Source organism: Cicer arietinum, chromosome 4 (genome assembly GCF_000331145.2).
Source record: "Cicer arietinum cultivar CDC Frontier isolate Library 1 chromosome 4, Cicar.CDCFrontier_v2.0, whole genome shotgun sequence".
NCBI lineage: Eukaryota > Viridiplantae > Streptophyta > Magnoliopsida > Fabales > Fabaceae > Cicer > Cicer arietinum.
The window spans coordinates 17,706,002-17,724,926 of NC_021163.2; the positions used below are offsets into that span (position 1 = coordinate 17,706,002).

Genomic DNA, 18,925 nt, shown 5'->3' on the forward strand with positions numbered 1-18,925 from the left:
GTTATTCTTTTTTCAAAAAAAAGATCGAGCTATTATTAATTTATTTATACATTAAAAAATTGAAAAATCTACCATTCACCCGTTCACCTATACCTCTAATTTCAAAACATATAAAAAGATCATTTTATCTTTACTACTTAATAGTCAATTTTCAAAAAAGTAAGCATTAATAAAAATTGTATTTCGAATTTTTTGTAAATTTTTTAAAAAATTACATTTTAGATGTTTTATATTCGTCCATGTTTTTGAAAAAATTACATTTAAAAAATTTCACATTTATCCAAAGTTTAGAATTTTTTAAATTATTTTAAAAAATGACTTTTTGAAAGTTTCACATATATCTAAAGTTTCAAAAAAAAATTAAAATTTTTAGAAAAGTTATTAAAAAAAATTGAACTCTTTTAAAAATCTGACTATCAAATAATAAAAGATAAAATAGTCATTTTACATGCTTTGAGAGGATGAAAGGCAAACTTAAGAGTAATGAACGGTAGACTTCTCTAAAAAAAATTAGAGAGCTTCTTTGTCAAAGTTTATATATATATATATATATATATATATATATATTAATTTCTCTTAATTTTTTTCTCCAAAATGACCCCAGCCATTTAATTTTGTTCATTTGAATTACAAATAAATTACTAGAGGCATATTTTCAATTGTCTATTTTCAGGTAAATAATACATTCGGAAGCTAATTTAATGAATTATGTTGATAAATTCTAAGTTATTGTCTAATTATATTTAAATCAATTTAATCTCACTCCTTTGTTCTAATATTCAATAGATGTTAAATAACACATTCATAAATTTATCTTCTTTCATTTTCTTATTGTTTACTTTCGATACTAAATAAAAACTTCTATTGCCATTACACTGTTTAAAAGATAGGACAACAGAGACGCTAATTTCACCAAATTCATGTCAAAGCTATGAGTAGTATGAAAAATCATGTCTTTGATCCTTAAATTTATAAATGCTTCCACTCAGTTTTTAGTACTAACTAATCCCACTGCCACTTTTTTACGCAACTTATATTGATGTAATTGAGTATCCTTTGAATTTCAGTATAATATTTCTAGTAATTTGATAGTCAATACTAGTACCATTGATTTACTTCTATATTCTTAGCGTATGGCAGTAGATAACATCTCCTAAAACCATTAACTTTATTTCGAAAAAAAAAAAAATATTGAAAATTCCATTCAAAATTTGTATACGTACACATGCATAATGCACATAAATCTGTTATTGCATATGTATGTACCCATATATAAATATTTGTGTACATATACTAGCAAAAGAGTTAGTTTTACATAAGTTGATGAAAACAAAAATAATTAAGAAAAGGGCGAAGCATCTAAGCTCCAGCAACTTGTTGAGCTTGTTTCAACTTCCCTTTATTTTTCGGAGTCTTACCGACTGCAACCCCTTTGTCTTCCACTTCAGTTTGGTTTTCAATCCTAGCAAAAACTGGTTTAGGTTGAGCCATGACCTGGCCACCTTTAAGTCCACCCCACTTGGTGTCACTCTACAATACAAACAAAACAACTTAAATCAAACACGGTAATATAATTTATGTGTGTGCGACTGCTCGCATGTGTGTGAGAGAAAGAGAGAGGGAGGGAGAGACCGACCCATGTTGTTTCATCAAATTGGTCCCTGGAATAGCCAAGTTGTTCATATATTCTCCAACTCAAGCTTGGGGTAGCAGGAGATAGTGCAATGGCAATAATTCTCACTGTCTCTAATATAATTACAAGGTCCTGCTCGAACATCATAAGTGAAAATTCTTGCTTAGGCATTTGCTTATCTTCAACACAATTGAAAAAATAAGTGACATGTGTTGATTATAAGTTTATTATACTTGATTTAGAAATAAAAATAGCGTTCAATTGCCGATGACAGCATACGAAAAGCAAATTGATGAATGTAATAAAAAAAACAGGTATTTAGTATTTGGATTTAATTTGATCCAATGTCAGGTATAGATTTAGTGGAAACAAACCATAGGATGTTATCATTTAAAATAATGTCAAAAGTATATTTTGCAAATGAATACCTTGATTAATCCAACGATGTGACTTTTTTGTTTACTGGTATTAAGTTTTATACCAACATTATATTAATTGAAATTTAAACTTCTACTTATTAGATGGATGACTTCCTGCTATAGGTTCAGAGGAGAATACCTTGGCAGCTGCTTCAGAAGCAGTACCTCCTTGCTTAAAGAGAGACCAAGGGGCACGTTCATCCATATAGGAATTACCTACATTACCAATCTCTAGAACAGCCTCACAAGCTGATGTCAGAGAGAGATTTTCATAGTGACTACGAGCTTTATCAACCTACAAGTGTAAATAACGATCAAATTTGGGGTCACAGGCAACTCCCGCAACTTATGAACGATGGTGGAAAGACAGATTTAAAATATGCGTAAGTTAGTAATTATAGAACCACAATTTATAACCCAAACTAGGGGTATAAAACAAGAGTTCTAATAATTTGATGTTATATGTTCTAACATGTAAACAAATAATTACTTCACTTTTGTTTGAAAAATAATGAAATAGAGTAACATGAATACAATTATCTAGACAGGGCTCTTACAGATACAGAGAGTTGTATTTAGCCTATACTAATCTATCAAAGTTGAATACCATATTTCCCTCCTTTTCATCTATTTAGATTATTTAATCAGGTGGCCCGTGAATCATTTTATCACGTCCAAATACGAAACAAAACACAGGACATCCATCCACAAATCAACTCCACTCTGCCAAAGAGCTCTGCTCCCGAATGTGAAAACAATTTAGTTTAATTTGGAATTCCTAGCATTTAGGATAACAAGTTACAATATAAGCTGCAAGGCAACCAAGCAGCCTTCAGCACCATATAAATCATTCGGCAAAATAATGTGTAAAAATGGTTTCTATAGACATTGAATTCACAGATAGCAGAATGTCAAACTGCTGCAAAAGAGCATACTTTAAAATTTAAGAGAAATTATAGAAACATTAGAGTTTCCTAGGGACTTTACCAGCCTCATTACATTATCCTTGAACGCATTTCCTTCTGCAGCCGTAACTGAATCCACTACTAGAGTTGATTGGCAGTTCTTTTTCAGAAGTCCTAGTGTACGATTAAGAAGATTTCCTAGAAAAATAGTGAGAGAGACACATATCTTAGCATTAGAATCATAGTAAAAATTCAAAAATAAAAGCAATAAGCTGTTACCGAATGATACATGCAACGAAAAGCAAGGCTCAAAGTACCAATTGTATTGGCAAGATGTGCATTTACGATATTGATGAAGCGTTCCTCTGAATAGTCCCCATCATTGCCAAATTCCACCTCCCTGAGGAAGAAGTATCTAACTGCATCTGATCCAAATTTACTCACCAAATCGTTTGGTTCAAGCGTATTTCCTAGTGATTTTCCCATCTTCATGCCATCCTAACATTTTCAAAATAAAAAGCATTGCTGCATGAAATAAAATTAAAATAAGAAACAGATTCACAAAACTTTGCTTAGCTACTAAAAGCCAAATTTAGTTTCTGATCTTCTGCTGAGACCCGTCTTTTATTAAACAAGTGATTGTAAATTCAATTACATTTGAATTGATTAAATTCAAATCAACTATCAAATTACTATCATTATTATTGTTGATGTTGAGTATAAGTATAATTGATTTATCAATTTAACAACTATATAATCATAATATTAACAAGTTTACACAGATGTCCCAATCATATATTACCATCTTACCACATTTTAAACAGATTCTATGAAGTATTGGTATGATGTGGCAAGATGGTGAAATATGATTGAACGCTTGTATAAAACTTGCTTACACTATCTGTTTATAGTTATTGAGCTCTTATTTTCTAGGAAATACATTTGAAGCATTAAGGTAAATTAACAAAACAATATAATTACTATTGTTATTGTTGTTAAAGTTGAGTTTTTCCTCTACCACCCCAAAGGTTATTGACCTACGATTACTATTACTAATTTACTATTGCAATAAATTATTATAATTATAATAATATTAATTAAAATAATAATAATTTATTTATATCATTATCATCGATAATAATGATACAAAATGGCCTAGCTATCAAAACACAAAAAAAGGAGAAAAGCATAATTTCTGGCCCTGGCTTCACTCAAATTTGACAGAACCTAACGAAGTTACTACATACTACCAAGTTAACTCAAGAAGAAAACATAAGATAATAAATAGGTTCAAATACAAATATTACCTTTGTCAAGAATCCATGGCCGTATACCATTTTGGGAAGGCTTAATCCAGCAGACATTAACATAGCTGGCCAATAAACGGCATGGAAACGTAGAATATCCTACAGAGTAACAAAGTCAATAATAAAATAATGAACCTGAATGTTTTGCTATTCTGTCTTCTCTTTTAACAATAAATAAAATCATACAAGAAAATTCAATGATTAATGAATATAAAGGGTTGCACAAAACCATCACAAAAATACACATTGCTTTAGTGTAAGTGCCCAAGGTGGAGAATACTGATAGCCTTTTCTCAGATTTTAGGGTCGGTTATAAGAGAGAATTATGACAGTTCGATAAAAATGGTACAGCCTTCTACCTTTACAAGTTAAGAGCAAATCCATTGTATATTTCGCACTTAACGAACGGGAAACTGACAAAATGTATGTAATAGACACACAGACAAAATGTAGACTTCAGTTTTTGTATCTACCTTCCTTCTTCCAATGTCATTTTCTTAATACATATTATGAGAGAGAGAGAGAGAGAGAGAGATTTAAAATAAAGGAAGGAAAAGAAAGAGACATACCTTACCAATCAAGTGCAGTGTAGCTGGCCAACCTGAAGAAACAGCATTTAGTAAATCAGGTTTTTCCTGGTCATCAGATAGTGCTGATATATAGCTGCACATATAAAAAGAAATGGGAAACTATTCAACAAAATTTTAGTAAGGTAACATAGCCGAATTATGAAATTTTAATCACTTTTCCACACAATTAAATTTGTGCATAATTTGAACTTAAATGTATTTCACCAACCATTTCCATCAAGCATCGATAATGATAAACAGAAACTGCAGTTTACAGAACAGAGCCGAGGAAAGTTATAGAAGCAAGTTAATATGAAATACAAGTTCTTACCCTAGTAAAGCATCAAACCATACATATATTGTCTGAGACTTGTCATTCGGAACAGGTATGCCCCAATCAACTGATGCTCGGGAAATGGAAAAGTCCCTCAAGCCACTTTTGATCCAGCTTTGAACCTTGAAATTTGTATAGAATAAATTAAGTTTAAAGGAAAATAAATTATCAAAGAAAACTCATTTGAAGTTCTTCTGAAAGAGATAATAATATCATTAACATGAAGTTCATGAAATACTATTACCCAGCCAAAACTGACGTAAAGCATTATTCCACTAACTTTTTGGGGGGCAGCATGCAGGGGTGGCGATATTTGTGTAACAAGCCAAATCAAACACCTTCATATGTTTATTTTTTCTTACATTAAGTGATCAAATTCAGATTGAATTAGCATACAAAATATTGAATTAGATTTCAAGCTCAGTAAGATTTAATAAAACAAACACAAAGATAAGGGGAGAGAGAAAAAGACAGATTTAATCCATTTGGGAAGCTGTTGGTTTTTATATTCTTCTGCACCCAAAAGATTTGTAACCACAAAATCACTTCCATGAAAACTATACAGTTACATGAAATTATAACATATAACGTATAGTCATGTATTATCAAAAAAATATATATATGGTCATGTGATCAGTGATCTCATGTCAGAGTGTTGCAGAATAAAATAATAAAAATATATGTTTTAGAAGATTCTTATAGTTCTAAGTGTTGTGTAATGTAAGGACTAAGGAAGGTTAATTGGCAGGATTAGTCTTGAGCTAAAGCGGCAAGAGTTGAGGAACATAAAAATAGTTTAATTACATCATGACTGGTCTACTCTATCAATTTGTGTCATGTAAGTTTTGTTTCTGAATATTCTCTAGTTAATGCTGTTAAATAAGTTCTGAAAGTAAAATTTTATATAACCAGCATGAAAAATGTAACAGACAGACAGAGGAAACTTGTATATAATACTGATAAGAGAAAAAAGGAGCTCCATAATCCTTTACCTCATTTAAACGGAAAGATGGCTGCACAAAACTTGGATTTTTATTCAAAATTTCTTCGAACGACTTCTGATATTTTGACAGTGCAAAAAAGTAATTGTCCTCTTTCCTTGAAGCACAAGGCTTTAGGTGGGTTGGACAACAATTATTATCAAGCAATTCCTTCTCATCCTGCACCCAATGAAAATACAGTCTTAAAGTATAAGTATGAAACCACTATGAAACTAATGTGAAACTAAAAGAAAGGCAACAATCTCAATCAAAATTTTCATCATCAGACCCTTCAAAATAAAGAGCTTGTATAAATAAAAAATGGCAGTCTACGTGCTATAACCTAAAGTTAAAATTATCACCTTATATTCCTCACAACTAACACAATAAAGTCCCTCATAATCAGCTCGGTAAATATCGCCGCTGGCAAGCACTCTCGAATAAAATTCCTTCACGATTGCTTCATGTTTGCTATCAGTTGTTCTAATGAACTTGTCATACGAAATATCTAGCTGCAATTAAAAAATAACGTACAATAAAATACATCAACAAGAATGTTCAACTTGAATTATTTTTTGGTTTAAATATGTATTTAGTACCTACAAATATATAGTTTTTTTTTTTGCTTTTAATCCCATTAAAAACATATTTTTGTCTTACATCTTGGCAAATATACAATTTCCTCTTTTCTTATTGTTTTGTTTTAGTCCCTGCAAAATTTGTTCATATTAGAATCAGTTCATGTAATATGTAGAATATTTGATTTTAATCCCTTCAATATGAGCTACACAAAAACTAAAATAAATATTACTCTTAATATAGAGACTAATTCCAATATGAACAACAATTTTAGCAGGGACTAAATGCAAATTTAAACCTAGTTTTTTTTAGGGATGGAATTACATCTTTCCAAAGAGTCCTGTAAGCTTGTGAAATGAGATTGCAATGGTCAGTAGGAGTGGAACCCTGGGCCATGGCAGCAGTTGCAATTTTCTCACCATGTTCATCGGTGCCAGTAATGAATATAACTTTCTTTCCCAATAGCCGCTGTCAAAAATAATAAAACAGCAATTTCTCGAATTCATATTCCAAGGTCGACCGAATTATCAAAATGAATATAAGTTAGATAATTTGAAGTAAAATGAAAGTGGGCGGGGTGTACCTGAAAGCGAGCAATGGCATCGGCGGCGATGGTGGAGTAAGCACTACCCATATGGGGAGGGGCGTTGACGTAGTAGAGAGGTGTGGTGATGACATAGGGTTCTTCATTTGAGGGAGTGAGGGTGGCGCAGTTGCAGAACAAAGCACGTCGAGAAGGGTTTGGATTTGAAAAGAAATTGAAATGGGGCTTGGATTTGAGGGGAGGGGAAAGTGTGGAACGGAGTGAGAGAATGGAAGGGTTGAGGAGAGAGAGTGTGTTCTGTAACGAACAGTTCACTCTCACTGCCATTGTTTCTCTTTGTTCAATTCACAAATGAGGAAATGTGATATGTGACTACGCCATTCGTTTCCTCACCCCAAGTCATTTTATCACAATTTTCATTTTTTTTAATAAAACCATTGTCCATGAAAGTGTATAACTCAAGCCAAATTTTTTAATTAGTCATCTAATTCTCAATTTAGGTTATGACGTTATAATAGTTACACTTCAATGACTAATTTGGAAGTTATAATTAAGTTAAATACCAAAACAACACATGATATATTTTGTAAGAAAATTGTGGTTTATCTAAAATCATGATCAAATTCATTTTAAATATCTGATTAAAATCATATGGTTATAATCTAGTTGAATACTCATTTATGTTTTATATTTAGATTTGGTTTTTATCCATTCAACTCCCAAAAATTATAAATCTCAAAAACCCCAAAACAATTCTGATTTTGTTAATTTTGAGATTTTTTGTTTAAAAAATTTTTCAAATATTTTTTTTTCAAAAACAAATTAAAAAAACTTTTTTTTTCTCATAAAAACTTTAGATCGAATTTTTTTTTTCTCGAATTAAAAAAATTGTAAATTATTTTTTATCAAAAAAATTTCGAGAATTTTTAGAAAAAAAATTATTTCTCGAAAAGAAATAAAAACATATTTTAAAATTGAATTTTTCGAAACCAGTTGCTTAATTAAAAATTGGGTATTTAACCGTAACCAATTTTACATTTGATTATAAACCGACTTTAAACCAAATAATAAATTTGGTTATAAATATAAATCTATATATTAGTTTTTAAATGAATATAGTTTAATTTTTTTTAAAAAAATCAACCATGCACAACCCTAACCAACGTCTCATTCGATTATCGAACTCCGACTATATCTAAACACAATTTTTAAAATATCATACTATATAAATGTAACAAATAACGTACTTACACGTAAAATTTAATCGTTAACAATGGACAACATTCATCCCATATATACAATCTAATACAACCAACCTATTTAATGTTTAGTATTAAAAAATAGACAATATTAACAATATTTGTTCTTATTAATTTAATCCTAAAGTATTAGTCTTTACCTTAATATCTAATTCTTATAAATAGTTAATCAATAACCTAATTAATTATTCGAATTTAATCTAATCGATTATTTCAAATATTATAATTATTTGTCAAATGGATTAACCCTAAGTATTCTATTGATTAATTTTGTAACTCAACAACACAATTTTCTCATTCTGATTAATATTTATCAAATCATTAACTAATAGCTACCAATTGATTATTCTACATCACTATCCCATTAATGTTTATCCTCTTTTCTACGTGCTAATCCATTAACCCTTCCAAAAAAAAAAATTATCGATTTTCTTTTTTTATGTGTACATGATGATTTAATTTAATTAACCGTTAAAAAAAAGATTTAATTTATCCTACACCTAAGTTGAATGAGATAACAATCCTTTTGTCTCGAGCGTTAAGTTTAAACCCTACTATCGGCCGTGTATCTGACCGGCGGCGAAGGGTTTTAGGGTTTCAGAATGAACAACTTAAAGCTCTTCCGGGAGGTTCCTTTGGCTCTCCGATTCAACTCCGACGACGAAACCTTACGATTCTCCGCTTTGGATATCGAGCGCAACCGTCTTTTCTTCCTCTCTTCCCACAATTTCATTTACACTTCCCATCTCTCTTCCTTCCATGTCTGTTCCCAATCCCTCTCTCTCTCTCTCTCTCATGCACGTTTGATTTTTCGAAAATTCCGAATTAATATCGATGCCTTTATGTATGTGTAACAGGGAGAAGAAGCTTGGAGTAAGAATTCCTCGTTATCTGCGGATTATGGCATCGTTGATCTTGAACCTGATGATAGTGTTACTTCTTTTGATTATCTCATGGAGAAAGAAGCGCTTCTTCTCGGAACTTCAAACGGGCTTTTATTGCTTTATGACGTTGACGCAAACGAAACTCAAGTTGTTGGCAACGTGGATGGCGGTGTTAACTGCATTTCCCTTAGTCCTGACGGCGAACTTCTCGCTATAATAACTGGTTTTGGACAGATTTTGGTTATGAATCATGATTGGGATTTGTTGTATGAAACTCCACTCGTTGATGATGATGTTCCTGAAGGCCATCACGTAAGTAAGGACTAACCACCTTTCTTCTCAATTTTATAATCTTAATTTAACTAATTGTAATTTGTACGATAATGTTTCTATTTTATGATGTTGTTCATTTTGGATTAAAATAAGTTTAGGGTGGTTTGTTTCACTAACTGGAAAGTTTTTATAAGCTTATTTGTGTTTACCAAGAGAAATTTGTTAGAGTTCATGAAAGAAGAAGTACTTGGGATGTAGAAGCAAGTTTCAACTTGTACTACAAGTTTCTGTTTAAAGAGCTTATAGTTATTGTAAGATTATTTCAATGTTTCTTTTCCATAAGTGTTTGTTAAGAAGTTTATCCTAATTGGATCTATTTACTTTAAATTTTAATATTAGGCTTTTTGAATTGAGCCACTCACACTTATATAACTGAATGTTAATGCCTTCTAGATGTATGAATTTTCAAATTTGGTTGTGTGAGTTGTCCTCGTATGTGCAGTTGGTTCAAAATAGTGATTGTACCATGTTTTTCAGATGGAGAAAACTTGCAGGGTTGGTTTGAACAGTACCCCATATCTTGGCGAGGAGATGGAAAATACTTTGCTACGATGAGCGTGTGTGGTTCTAATTTGTCGCTCAGGAAACTTAAGGTTTGGGAACGAGATTCGGGGGCATTGCTTGCTTCTTCAGAGGAAAAAACATTTGCTGGAGCAATTTTGGAGTGGATGCCCAGTGGTGCTAAAATTGCAGCTGTTTATGACAGAAAAGCTGAAAATGAGGGCCCCTCCATTGTTTTCTTTGAGAGAAATGGTTTAGAAAGAAGCAAATTTAGTGTTGGTGAAGGAATTAGTGCGAAAGTGAAGTTTCTGAAATGGAATTGCAGTTCTGATCTTCTTGCAGGTGTTGTTGAATGTGAAAATTATGATGCGATAAAAATATGGCATTTTAGCAACAACCATTGGTACCTGAAACATGAAATTAGATATTTGAAGAAAGATGAAGTCAGGTTCATATGGAATCCAGAAAAACCCTTGCAGATAGTTTGTTGGACTCTAGGTGGTCAGGTTACAGTTTACAACTTTGTCTGGATCACGGCTGTTATGGACAATTCTGTTGCACTAGTCATCGATGGCTCCAATATTCATGTAACGCCACTTTCTTTATCATTAATGCCGCCTCCTATGTATTTATTCAGCCTAAAATTTTCTTCTCGTGTGCGGGGTATGGCAGTATATTGTAAAAACTCCAAGAATCAGTTAGCTGCATTTCTTTCAGATGGTAGTTTATGTGTTGTAGAGCTTCCATCGATTGAAACCTGGGAAGAACTAGAGGGGAAAGAATTCAGTGTTGAAGCCTCTCATACTGAGACGGTGTTTGGGTCCGTTTTACATCTTGTATGGTTGGATTCCCATACATTGTTATCTGTTTCACATTATGGTTTCAGTCACAGTAATGACTTATTCCAAACCTCACTGAATGAGAGTGTACTTCGAGGCTTCTATTTGCAGGAAATAGAACTTGAATGTTCTGAAGATATTGTTCCAGGATTGCTGACATGTTCAGGCTGGCATGCAACAGTTTCAAAGCAAAATATCCTTGAAGAGCTTGTTATTGGCATTGCTCCAAATCCTGCTAGTAAATATTCTGCATATATGCAGTTTCCCGGGGGAAAAATCAAAGAGTATTTATCAAAAATTGGCACTGGTGGCGGATCTCTAGAACAAGAATATCAAGGTTTTTCTGCAGCCTGCCCTTGGATGTGTGTAGCACTAGTTGGTAATGCTGGCCAGGCAAAACCAGTGCTTTTTGGACTGGATGAGATTGGCAGACTGCATGCTAGCGGGGGGATAGTAGTTTGCAACAACTGCAGCAGTTTCTCATTTTACTCAAATTTGGCAGACCAAGTTATGACGCATCTAATCCTTGCAACTAAACAAGATCTGCTTTTTATTGTTGACATTGTTGATATATTTAATGGGGAGTTAGACTCAAAGTATGGGAATTTTGTCCAAATTAACAGCAGAAAAAGGGAAGAAAATGAAAACTACATACATATATGGGAGAGAGGTGCTAAAATTGTTGGAGTTTTACATGGAGACGAAGCTGCCATTATTCTGCAAACAACACGGGGAAACCTAGAATCTATATACCCTAGAAAATTGGTTTTGGTTTCTATCATAAATGCCTTAGTTCAAAAGCGGTTTAGAGATGCATTACTTATGGTTAGGAGGCATAGGATAGATTTCAATGTAATTGTTGATTATTGTGGTTGGAAAGCATTTTCACAATCAGCTTTTGAATTTGTCAGGCAGGTCAACAATCTGGGTCACATAACCGAGTTTGTTTGTTCTGTAAATAATGAAAACATTATTGAGAAACTCTACAAAACTTATGTGTCTGTTCCCTGTTCAGAGGTGGCTAATGTTTTGCTAGCTGGAGACATCCACAATTGTCCTGCTGATAACAAGGTTTCTTCAGTTCTAATGGCCATAAGGAAAGCACTTGAGGATCACTTTACGGAAAGTCCTGCAAGGGAGCTTTGCATATTAACCACTCTTGCTCGAAGTGAACCTCCATTACTTGAAGACGCTCTAAAGAGAATAAAAGTTATTCGTGAAAAGGAGTTGTCTCATGCTGATGATCAGAGGAGAATATCTTACCCTTCTGCTGAAGAAGCTTTGAAACATCTTTTGTGGTTGGCTGATCCGGATGCTGTCTATGATGCTGCTTTAGGTCTTTACGATTTAAATCTCACAGCTATTGTGGCATTGAATGCCCAAAAAGATCCAAAAGAATTTCTTCCTTTCTTGCAAGAATTGGAGCGTATGCCTACACCATTAATGCAATATAATATCGACCTTAGGCTGAAAAGGTTTGAAAAGGCTCTCAGACATATTGCTTCTGCTGGAGATTCTTATTATGATGATTGTATGACACTTGTGAAAAAAAACCCTCAACTTTTTCCTTTGGCTCTTCAACTTTTTACTGACCCTGCCAAGAGGATGTCATTCCTTGAGGCTTGGGGCGACTATCTTAGTGGTGAAAAATGCTTTGAAGATGCTGCAACAATTTACTTGTCCTGCTTCAATCTGGATAAGGCTCTGAAGGCGTATCGTGCTATTAATAACTGGAGCGGGGTGCTTACAGTTGCTGGGTTCCTTAATCTGGGAAAGGATGAAGTACTGCATCTTGCCGGTGAGCTTTGCGAAGAACTTCAAGCGCTTGGCAAACCTGGTGAAGCTGCCAAAATTGCCCTGGAGTACTGTGGAGATGTTAACTCTGGTGTGAATTTATTAATTTCTGCACGGGATTGGGAAGAAGCTTTGAGGGTTGTTTTTATGCATAAAAGAGAAGACTTGATTAAAGTGGTGAAGGATGCGTCTGTTGAATGTGCAAGCACACTTACTAATGAATATGAGGAAGGCTTAGAGAAGGTTGGGAAGTACTTGGCCCGTTACTTGGCTGTTAGACAGAGAAGATTACTTCTTGCGGCAAAGCTCCAGTCAGAGGAACGTGCAACTAGTGATATCGATGATGACGCTACTTCAGAAGCTAGCAGCAATTTTAGTGGAATGAGTGCATACACCACAGGGTACGTAATTTCCCTTGATCCCATATGACGTGCTTTTGTATAGATTCTGAATAATTTTTCTCTAACTATTATTGTTATGTAACTCATATTTATTTCTTCTATTATTATACTTATGGTGTGTGAGGCTTCATTTATTTTCCTGATTTCATCAAAACAGGACCAGGAGGAGTTCTGCTGCTTCTACTATTTCAACTGCAACTACCAGGGCAAGAGATGCTAGGCGTCAAAGGAAAAGAGGAAAAATCCGTCCTGGGAGGTATATTGACATCAAAACTTTTTCACAACCTCTCTCCTTGAATACCATTGTTTTTCAGTAGCCACTATTTCATATAATTTAAGGTAATAGTATTAACTATTTTGCAGTCCTGGTGAGGAGTTGGCCTTGGTGGATCATTTGAAAGGCATGTCTCTGACAGTGGAAGCAAGACGAGAGCTGAAATCTTTGTTGGTTTCACTCATGATGTTTGGTGAGGGTGAAACAGCAAGGAAGCTACAGCAGATTGGGGAAAACTTTCAATTGTCTCAGATGGCAGCAGTCAGATTAGCTGAGGATACAGTATCCAATGATACCATAAATGAGTATGCACATACTTTGGAGCAATACACCCGAAAAGTAAGGGATGAAATGCACAATTCTGAGGCTCTGTCGTGGCGGATTAAAGTTTTTTTAACCTATGAGTGAAATAAACAAATCCAACATAAAGATCTTACATTTTATGTTTATCTGGGATGTATCTACATGCCATTTGATGATGTTGGCTTCTTTATTTGAGGGGGCTTGAATCCGTTCAGAAGTATGACTGTAATTCCGCCGAATTGATTGTGCTACTCTGAAATGAAAGTTATGCCCAAGGACTAGGAGAGCGACATCAACCCATGATGGCAGTTTTGCTTCTGAGAATGCAATAATGTGAAACAATTGTAGTGACAGTTTATTGGTATTATTGTTATTTTTATAATAAGTGACAGATGACAGATTATTTTAATTATTTTCAATTTTAAGTGGAGGATTTTTTAATTATTCATTTTAATGGCTACTATGTTTTTTCTACTATGGTCACAAGCATTTCACTCCAGGTCTCTTTTTTTATTTTCCTTTTAAAAATTTAATTTATTGCTTTTTGAAATAACAATCATGTTTCGAGCAATTTGAAAGCTGAGCAACTCGCCATTTATAGACCCAAATTCATACTCGGATTTAAATTTATTTTAAAAATCATTTAAAATAATATGGTTATAATTTAAGTAATGTATTTTAAAATGAAACTCTCTTTCTCCAACCGGTTGAAAATGAGTTAGATTTAAAAAAAATCGATTTTAAAATTAAATTTATTGAAATTGGTTACATAACTAAAAATCGATTATTTAACCATAATCAAAAATCGATTATTTAACTATAATTGATTTTATAATCAATTTTAAACTAAAAAATAAATTTAGTTATAATTCTTAATCTATATAATAATTATAAAATTGACATGGTTTCATTTAAAAAAAAATCAACCATACACACCCCCAATGAAAAGAGGCGAAACACGTGCAGAAAAATAGTCATGAAGGTTCAAATTTACGCCCCTAATGTATTAAATATTTTGCTGTGTTTTACCATCTAAGCTATGGAACTAAACATAGCTGTGTTTTACCATCTAAGCTATGGAACTAAACATAGCTGTGTTTTACCATCGTTAAACAAGTAATGATTTGATTAAAAAAATTAAAATAATAAGGATCTTAGTTAAGACTGAAAGACGCTCATTATATCATGTGTTGCTTGTTTCTCTACAAATTTCATTTCATGCAGTCATTAACGTATTATAAGGGTAAATAAGGTGGAGAATGATAGGAACTGCAAAATATTCATCAGTTTAATAGTGAAGTGAAAAAAATATTATTTTTTGTGAGCAAATATTAAAAGAAACGAAACATAAAGGAGAAAAAGGGATTAAAATAAATTAAACAAAGGGCCCAACCGGGTTCGAACCGGTGACCTCTTGATCTGCAGTCAAATGCTCTACCACTGAGCTATGGACCCTTATGATGCTAATTTTGCTCAATGTATAAACATGTTCTAAACGAATAGCAACATTTAAACGTCAGTTGAATCCCTACCATCTTGATCAATATAATTTTTGAATCTACCGTATATAAAGGTGGTCTACAATAGACCATCTACCTCACGCGTGTATGCTAGAGTCGCCCAAATTCGTTATAATGATTTTTTTGACAACCGGTGACCTCTTGATCTGCAGTCAAATGCTCTACCACTGAGCTATGGACCCTTATGATGCTAATTTTGCTCAATGTATAAACATGTTCTAAACGAATAGCAACATTTAAACGTCAGTTGAATCCCTACCATCTTGATCAATATAATTTTTGAATCTACCGTATATAAAGGTGGTCTACAATAGACCATCTACCTCACGCGTGTATGCTAGAGTCGCCCAAATTCGTTATAATGATTTTTTTGACAGAAAAGAAAAAAATTAATAATTTTAGGAATAAATAAATCTTATCTAACTATTGTCGACTCTGGTCCTTGGCGGTGCCACCGCATATAAAGGACGAATTTTTTTCTGAATAATAATGTTTGTGTCTTTTGTCTGTTTCTTACCTTTTTTTTTTCTCTTAACAAACCTTTGTTGACATTTTTTTTTATCAAAACGTTAAAAAACTTTGCTGACTTTTTTGTTACACTTTTTTCTCTCTCTAATCAAAATTGCGTGTGTATGTGTGAGAGAGAGAGGATGGTGAACATGATGGAATTTCAGAAACAAGTGCAGAATGGGAATGTTGATCCGATGTATGTGAAGGTTATGACTGATGATCAATTGGAAACTCTGAGGAAACAAATTGCTGTTTATGCTACCATTTGTGAACAACTTGTTGAGATGCACAAAACACTCTCAACTCAACACGATCTTGCTGGTAAATAATGTCTAATTATATTAGCTGATAATAATAAATTTCCAATAATTGTTATTGCTTTTTTAGAATCGCTTTTCTAAAATTTGAATTTCTATTTATATTGCTAGAAATATGCACAAAATTAATTTTATCCTTGGGTTTTGACTAATAGACCCTTCAATTTTAATTTTGGCAATTATTAGCCTTAACTTTGAGAAATTTTCAATTTCAGTTTCTGACTTTCTGTGCATTTTTGTCAGTAAGATTTGTCTGCATCATGTTTAATGTGTAAAGTTAAATGTTTAGTGGCAATGGTCATAGTTTTCAAGTTGTCAAGAAAACATATTGTATGTTTTTTCATCAGTGAAAATATTGCTTGATTGAATAAACAAATATTACCCACATTATCAACATTCTAAAATGATATCTTGAATTGCAAATTGTCAATCAAGTTCAAAGATGTGTTTGGATCTGTTATCAAATGCATTTATGACATTGTTAACTTAGTTTCAAATTCTTCTTTGGTAACACCAAATTAGTGTCATTCTAGTCTCTTCAAATACCAATGGAGGGACAAATTTTATTACATTTTTGCAATTTTAAGGATTATTTTAGACATCTGAAATGTGTGGAACTAAATTGATACGACTCCACAAATTATAGGACCAAATTGTGTATTTAACTATTTATTGATAAACAAACATGTCTAGATCTCCTAGAATTAAAAGTACTCTTGAGATTTTATAGATTATATAGAACCTTAAAATTCTCTCACCTCCCACCATAAATAATGGCAAAAAAATTGTTTCTTTTGGCAATTGGCATATAAAAATTGACATTTGTTGTTAAGATTCAGCATTCTCTAAAGAAATGCTAAATGTTTTTCTTTTCCATCAGGAGTTAGGCTGGGAAATATATACTGTGACTCATTGATGGCATCTGGTCACAAAATCACATCCAGACAGCGGTGGACTCCTACGCCGGTTCAGCTCCAGATTCTCGAACGTATGTTCGATCAAGGAAACGGAACTCCAAGCAAAGAGAAAATCAAGGAGATTGCTGCTGAATTAGGCCAACATGGCCAAATTTCCGAAACAAATGTTTATAATTGGTTCCAAAATAGGCGTGCTCGATCGAAAAGAAAACTGCAAAATGGAGCACCTAGTAGTAACAATACTGAATCAGAGGTAGAGACTGAGGTTGATTCCAAGGATAAGAAAACAACAAAACCTGAGGAATTTCAGTCTCAACGTAATGTTGTTATAGGAGCTGAAAATGTGAGTTTTCAGAACCCTGAAAAATGCTCTGAGTTGCAGTACTTGAATCCAGATTCTAACAAAACATATTCCATGTTTTCTTCGGATGGAAATGCAAGATCTACTAGAAATTTGGGTGGCAGTGTGTCTGTTTTTGATGAAGTGCTATCAAACTCAAGTATGTAACAACATCTTGTGCTTTCTTACTTCACTTTGTCTCTTCATTGGCTATATATTTTTTTATGACATTGTTTGAATTTTATGATTTTATTTAAATGGACCTTAAAAAATCTAGTTGAAATTCTTTGGCAAATTCTTAAACTAGTGAACTACCAAGTATCTTCAAGGGCCAATGTCAAATGAAAAATATAGTAAATACTTTATTTGGGCTATAAAACAAATAGACATAAACCTTGGATTATTAATTTGATATCTAGATTGGGATTATATTCAATGAAAATGAGAATACCAATAGCACATTATATTATTTTATATTTAGTTTGACATGTCTCAAATAGAATTAACTATAGTAGAGAAAATTTATATTTAAAAAAATGTCTTGTTAGTGTGTCTAAAAGAATGTGTAACGTACTATCATTTTTCTAAAGCTTATAGTAGCCTCTAGTTTTTGGGTTTGACAATCAAAATTGTGCATTGCCATTTTTGTTTCCTTTTTTTATTCAGGAAATGACTATCTAGCTGGAAAAATGGAAGTATCTGGGAGTTACAATTTTTACCAGCAAGCAGAAGACTATAATTTGGCAGGTTGACATTTGGTGCAACCTCTATCAAATGTGACTAGCTGAGTGGAGTGTGTTGCTTGGGCTTATGTTCATGTAAAATCAAATTGAATCAATCAAAACTAGTTATATAGCTAGCCACTGCTTTAGATATTTACTGGAAATATGTCCTTGAGAATGGAAATATTAAATGATATTACTCCATATTTTGAAGCTTGTTTCTTGGTTGTATATTTTCACTATTTTCTTTATATAATAATTAATCAGAGTTTTGCAATCCTCACACTAAACACTTTTTGTGTATCAACTACTTGTGCTAGATTTTGGACTTTTTTGGATCAAGCCTAAATATTAATTTTCTTAATATTCAATTAATGCTTAAATTTATTTCTGATCTATCAACCATTGTAGACATGATAGAAGATTTGTATATTATTGTTATACTAAAATTTTAAATTAGATCCTCTAAAAAACATTATATCAGTTTTTAAATTTTCAAAATTAAAAATTCGATTTATTTCTATTTTAATTTAATTTAATTTAATTATTTAGATCCATAAATTTGATTGTGGCTTTTGCAGATTTGAACATTTGTTTCTTGTGTCTTATTTGGAATTATTTGGAATTATTAGAGAAGATAAGAAGAGAAGAAGAGAAGAGAAAAATTATATTTTTTTTGTTTTCGAGAAAGCTTTTAATATATATTTTATTTTTAATAAAAAACTATGTATGTCATCTTAT

At 32.5% G+C, this 18,925-nt stretch overlaps 3 protein-coding genes and 1 non-coding gene across 5 annotated transcripts; 2 read left to right on the forward strand and 2 right to left on the reverse strand.

The window, feature by feature from the left end:
• Positions 1 to 1,233: 1,233 nt before the first annotated feature.
• On the reverse strand, positions 1,234 to 7,677 carry LOC101490711 (methionine--tRNA ligase, chloroplastic/mitochondrial). Its single transcript, XM_004497237.4, has 12 exons — positions 7,310 to 7,677; positions 7,051 to 7,194; positions 6,510 to 6,659; positions 6,160 to 6,327; positions 5,165 to 5,289; positions 4,834 to 4,927; positions 4,265 to 4,363; positions 3,275 to 3,455; positions 3,040 to 3,155; positions 2,192 to 2,347; positions 1,637 to 1,765; positions 1,234 to 1,530 (listed from the first exon to the last, which is right to left on the reverse strand). The coding sequence occupies exons 1-12, from the start codon at positions 7,595 to 7,597 to the stop codon at positions 1,360 to 1,362; spliced, it is 1,821 nt and encodes a 606-aa protein (XP_004497294.1). The 5' UTR covers positions 7,598 to 7,677; the 3' UTR covers positions 1,234 to 1,359.
• A 1,336-nt stretch (positions 7,678 to 9,013) lies between these two features.
• Positions 9,014 to 14,306, forward strand: LOC101491032 (elongator complex protein 1). 2 transcript variants are annotated; one of them, XM_004497238.4, is made up of 5 exons: positions 9,014 to 9,290; positions 9,387 to 9,729; positions 10,224 to 13,281; positions 13,439 to 13,537; positions 13,645 to 14,306. In XM_004497238.4, the coding sequence occupies exons 1-5, from the start codon at positions 9,132 to 9,134 to the stop codon at positions 13,961 to 13,963; spliced, it is 3,978 nt and encodes a 1,325-aa protein (XP_004497295.1). In that variant the 5' UTR covers positions 9,014 to 9,131; the 3' UTR covers positions 13,964 to 14,306. The 2 variants fall into 2 exon arrangements, with proteins under 2 accessions (XP_004497295.1, XP_004497296.1); XM_004497239.4 differs by lacking the exon at positions 9,014 to 9,290 and having other exon boundaries at positions 9,585 to 9,725.
• A 935-nt stretch (positions 14,307 to 15,241) lies between these two features.
• Positions 15,242 to 15,313, reverse strand: TRNAC-GCA (transfer RNA cysteine (anticodon GCA)). Its single transcript has one exon. It is a non-coding gene; the product is annotated as a tRNA-Cys (tRNA).
• A 500-nt stretch (positions 15,314 to 15,813) lies between these two features.
• LOC101491559 (WUSCHEL-related homeobox 8-like) lies at positions 15,814 to 18,461 on the forward strand. Its single transcript, XM_004497240.4, has 3 exons — positions 15,814 to 16,209; positions 17,086 to 17,622; positions 18,129 to 18,461. The coding sequence occupies exons 1-3, from the start codon at positions 16,011 to 16,013 to the stop codon at positions 18,212 to 18,214; spliced, it is 822 nt and encodes a 273-aa protein (XP_004497297.1). The 5' UTR covers positions 15,814 to 16,010; the 3' UTR covers positions 18,215 to 18,461.
• The last annotated feature ends 464 nt before the right edge of the window (positions 18,462 to 18,925 follow it).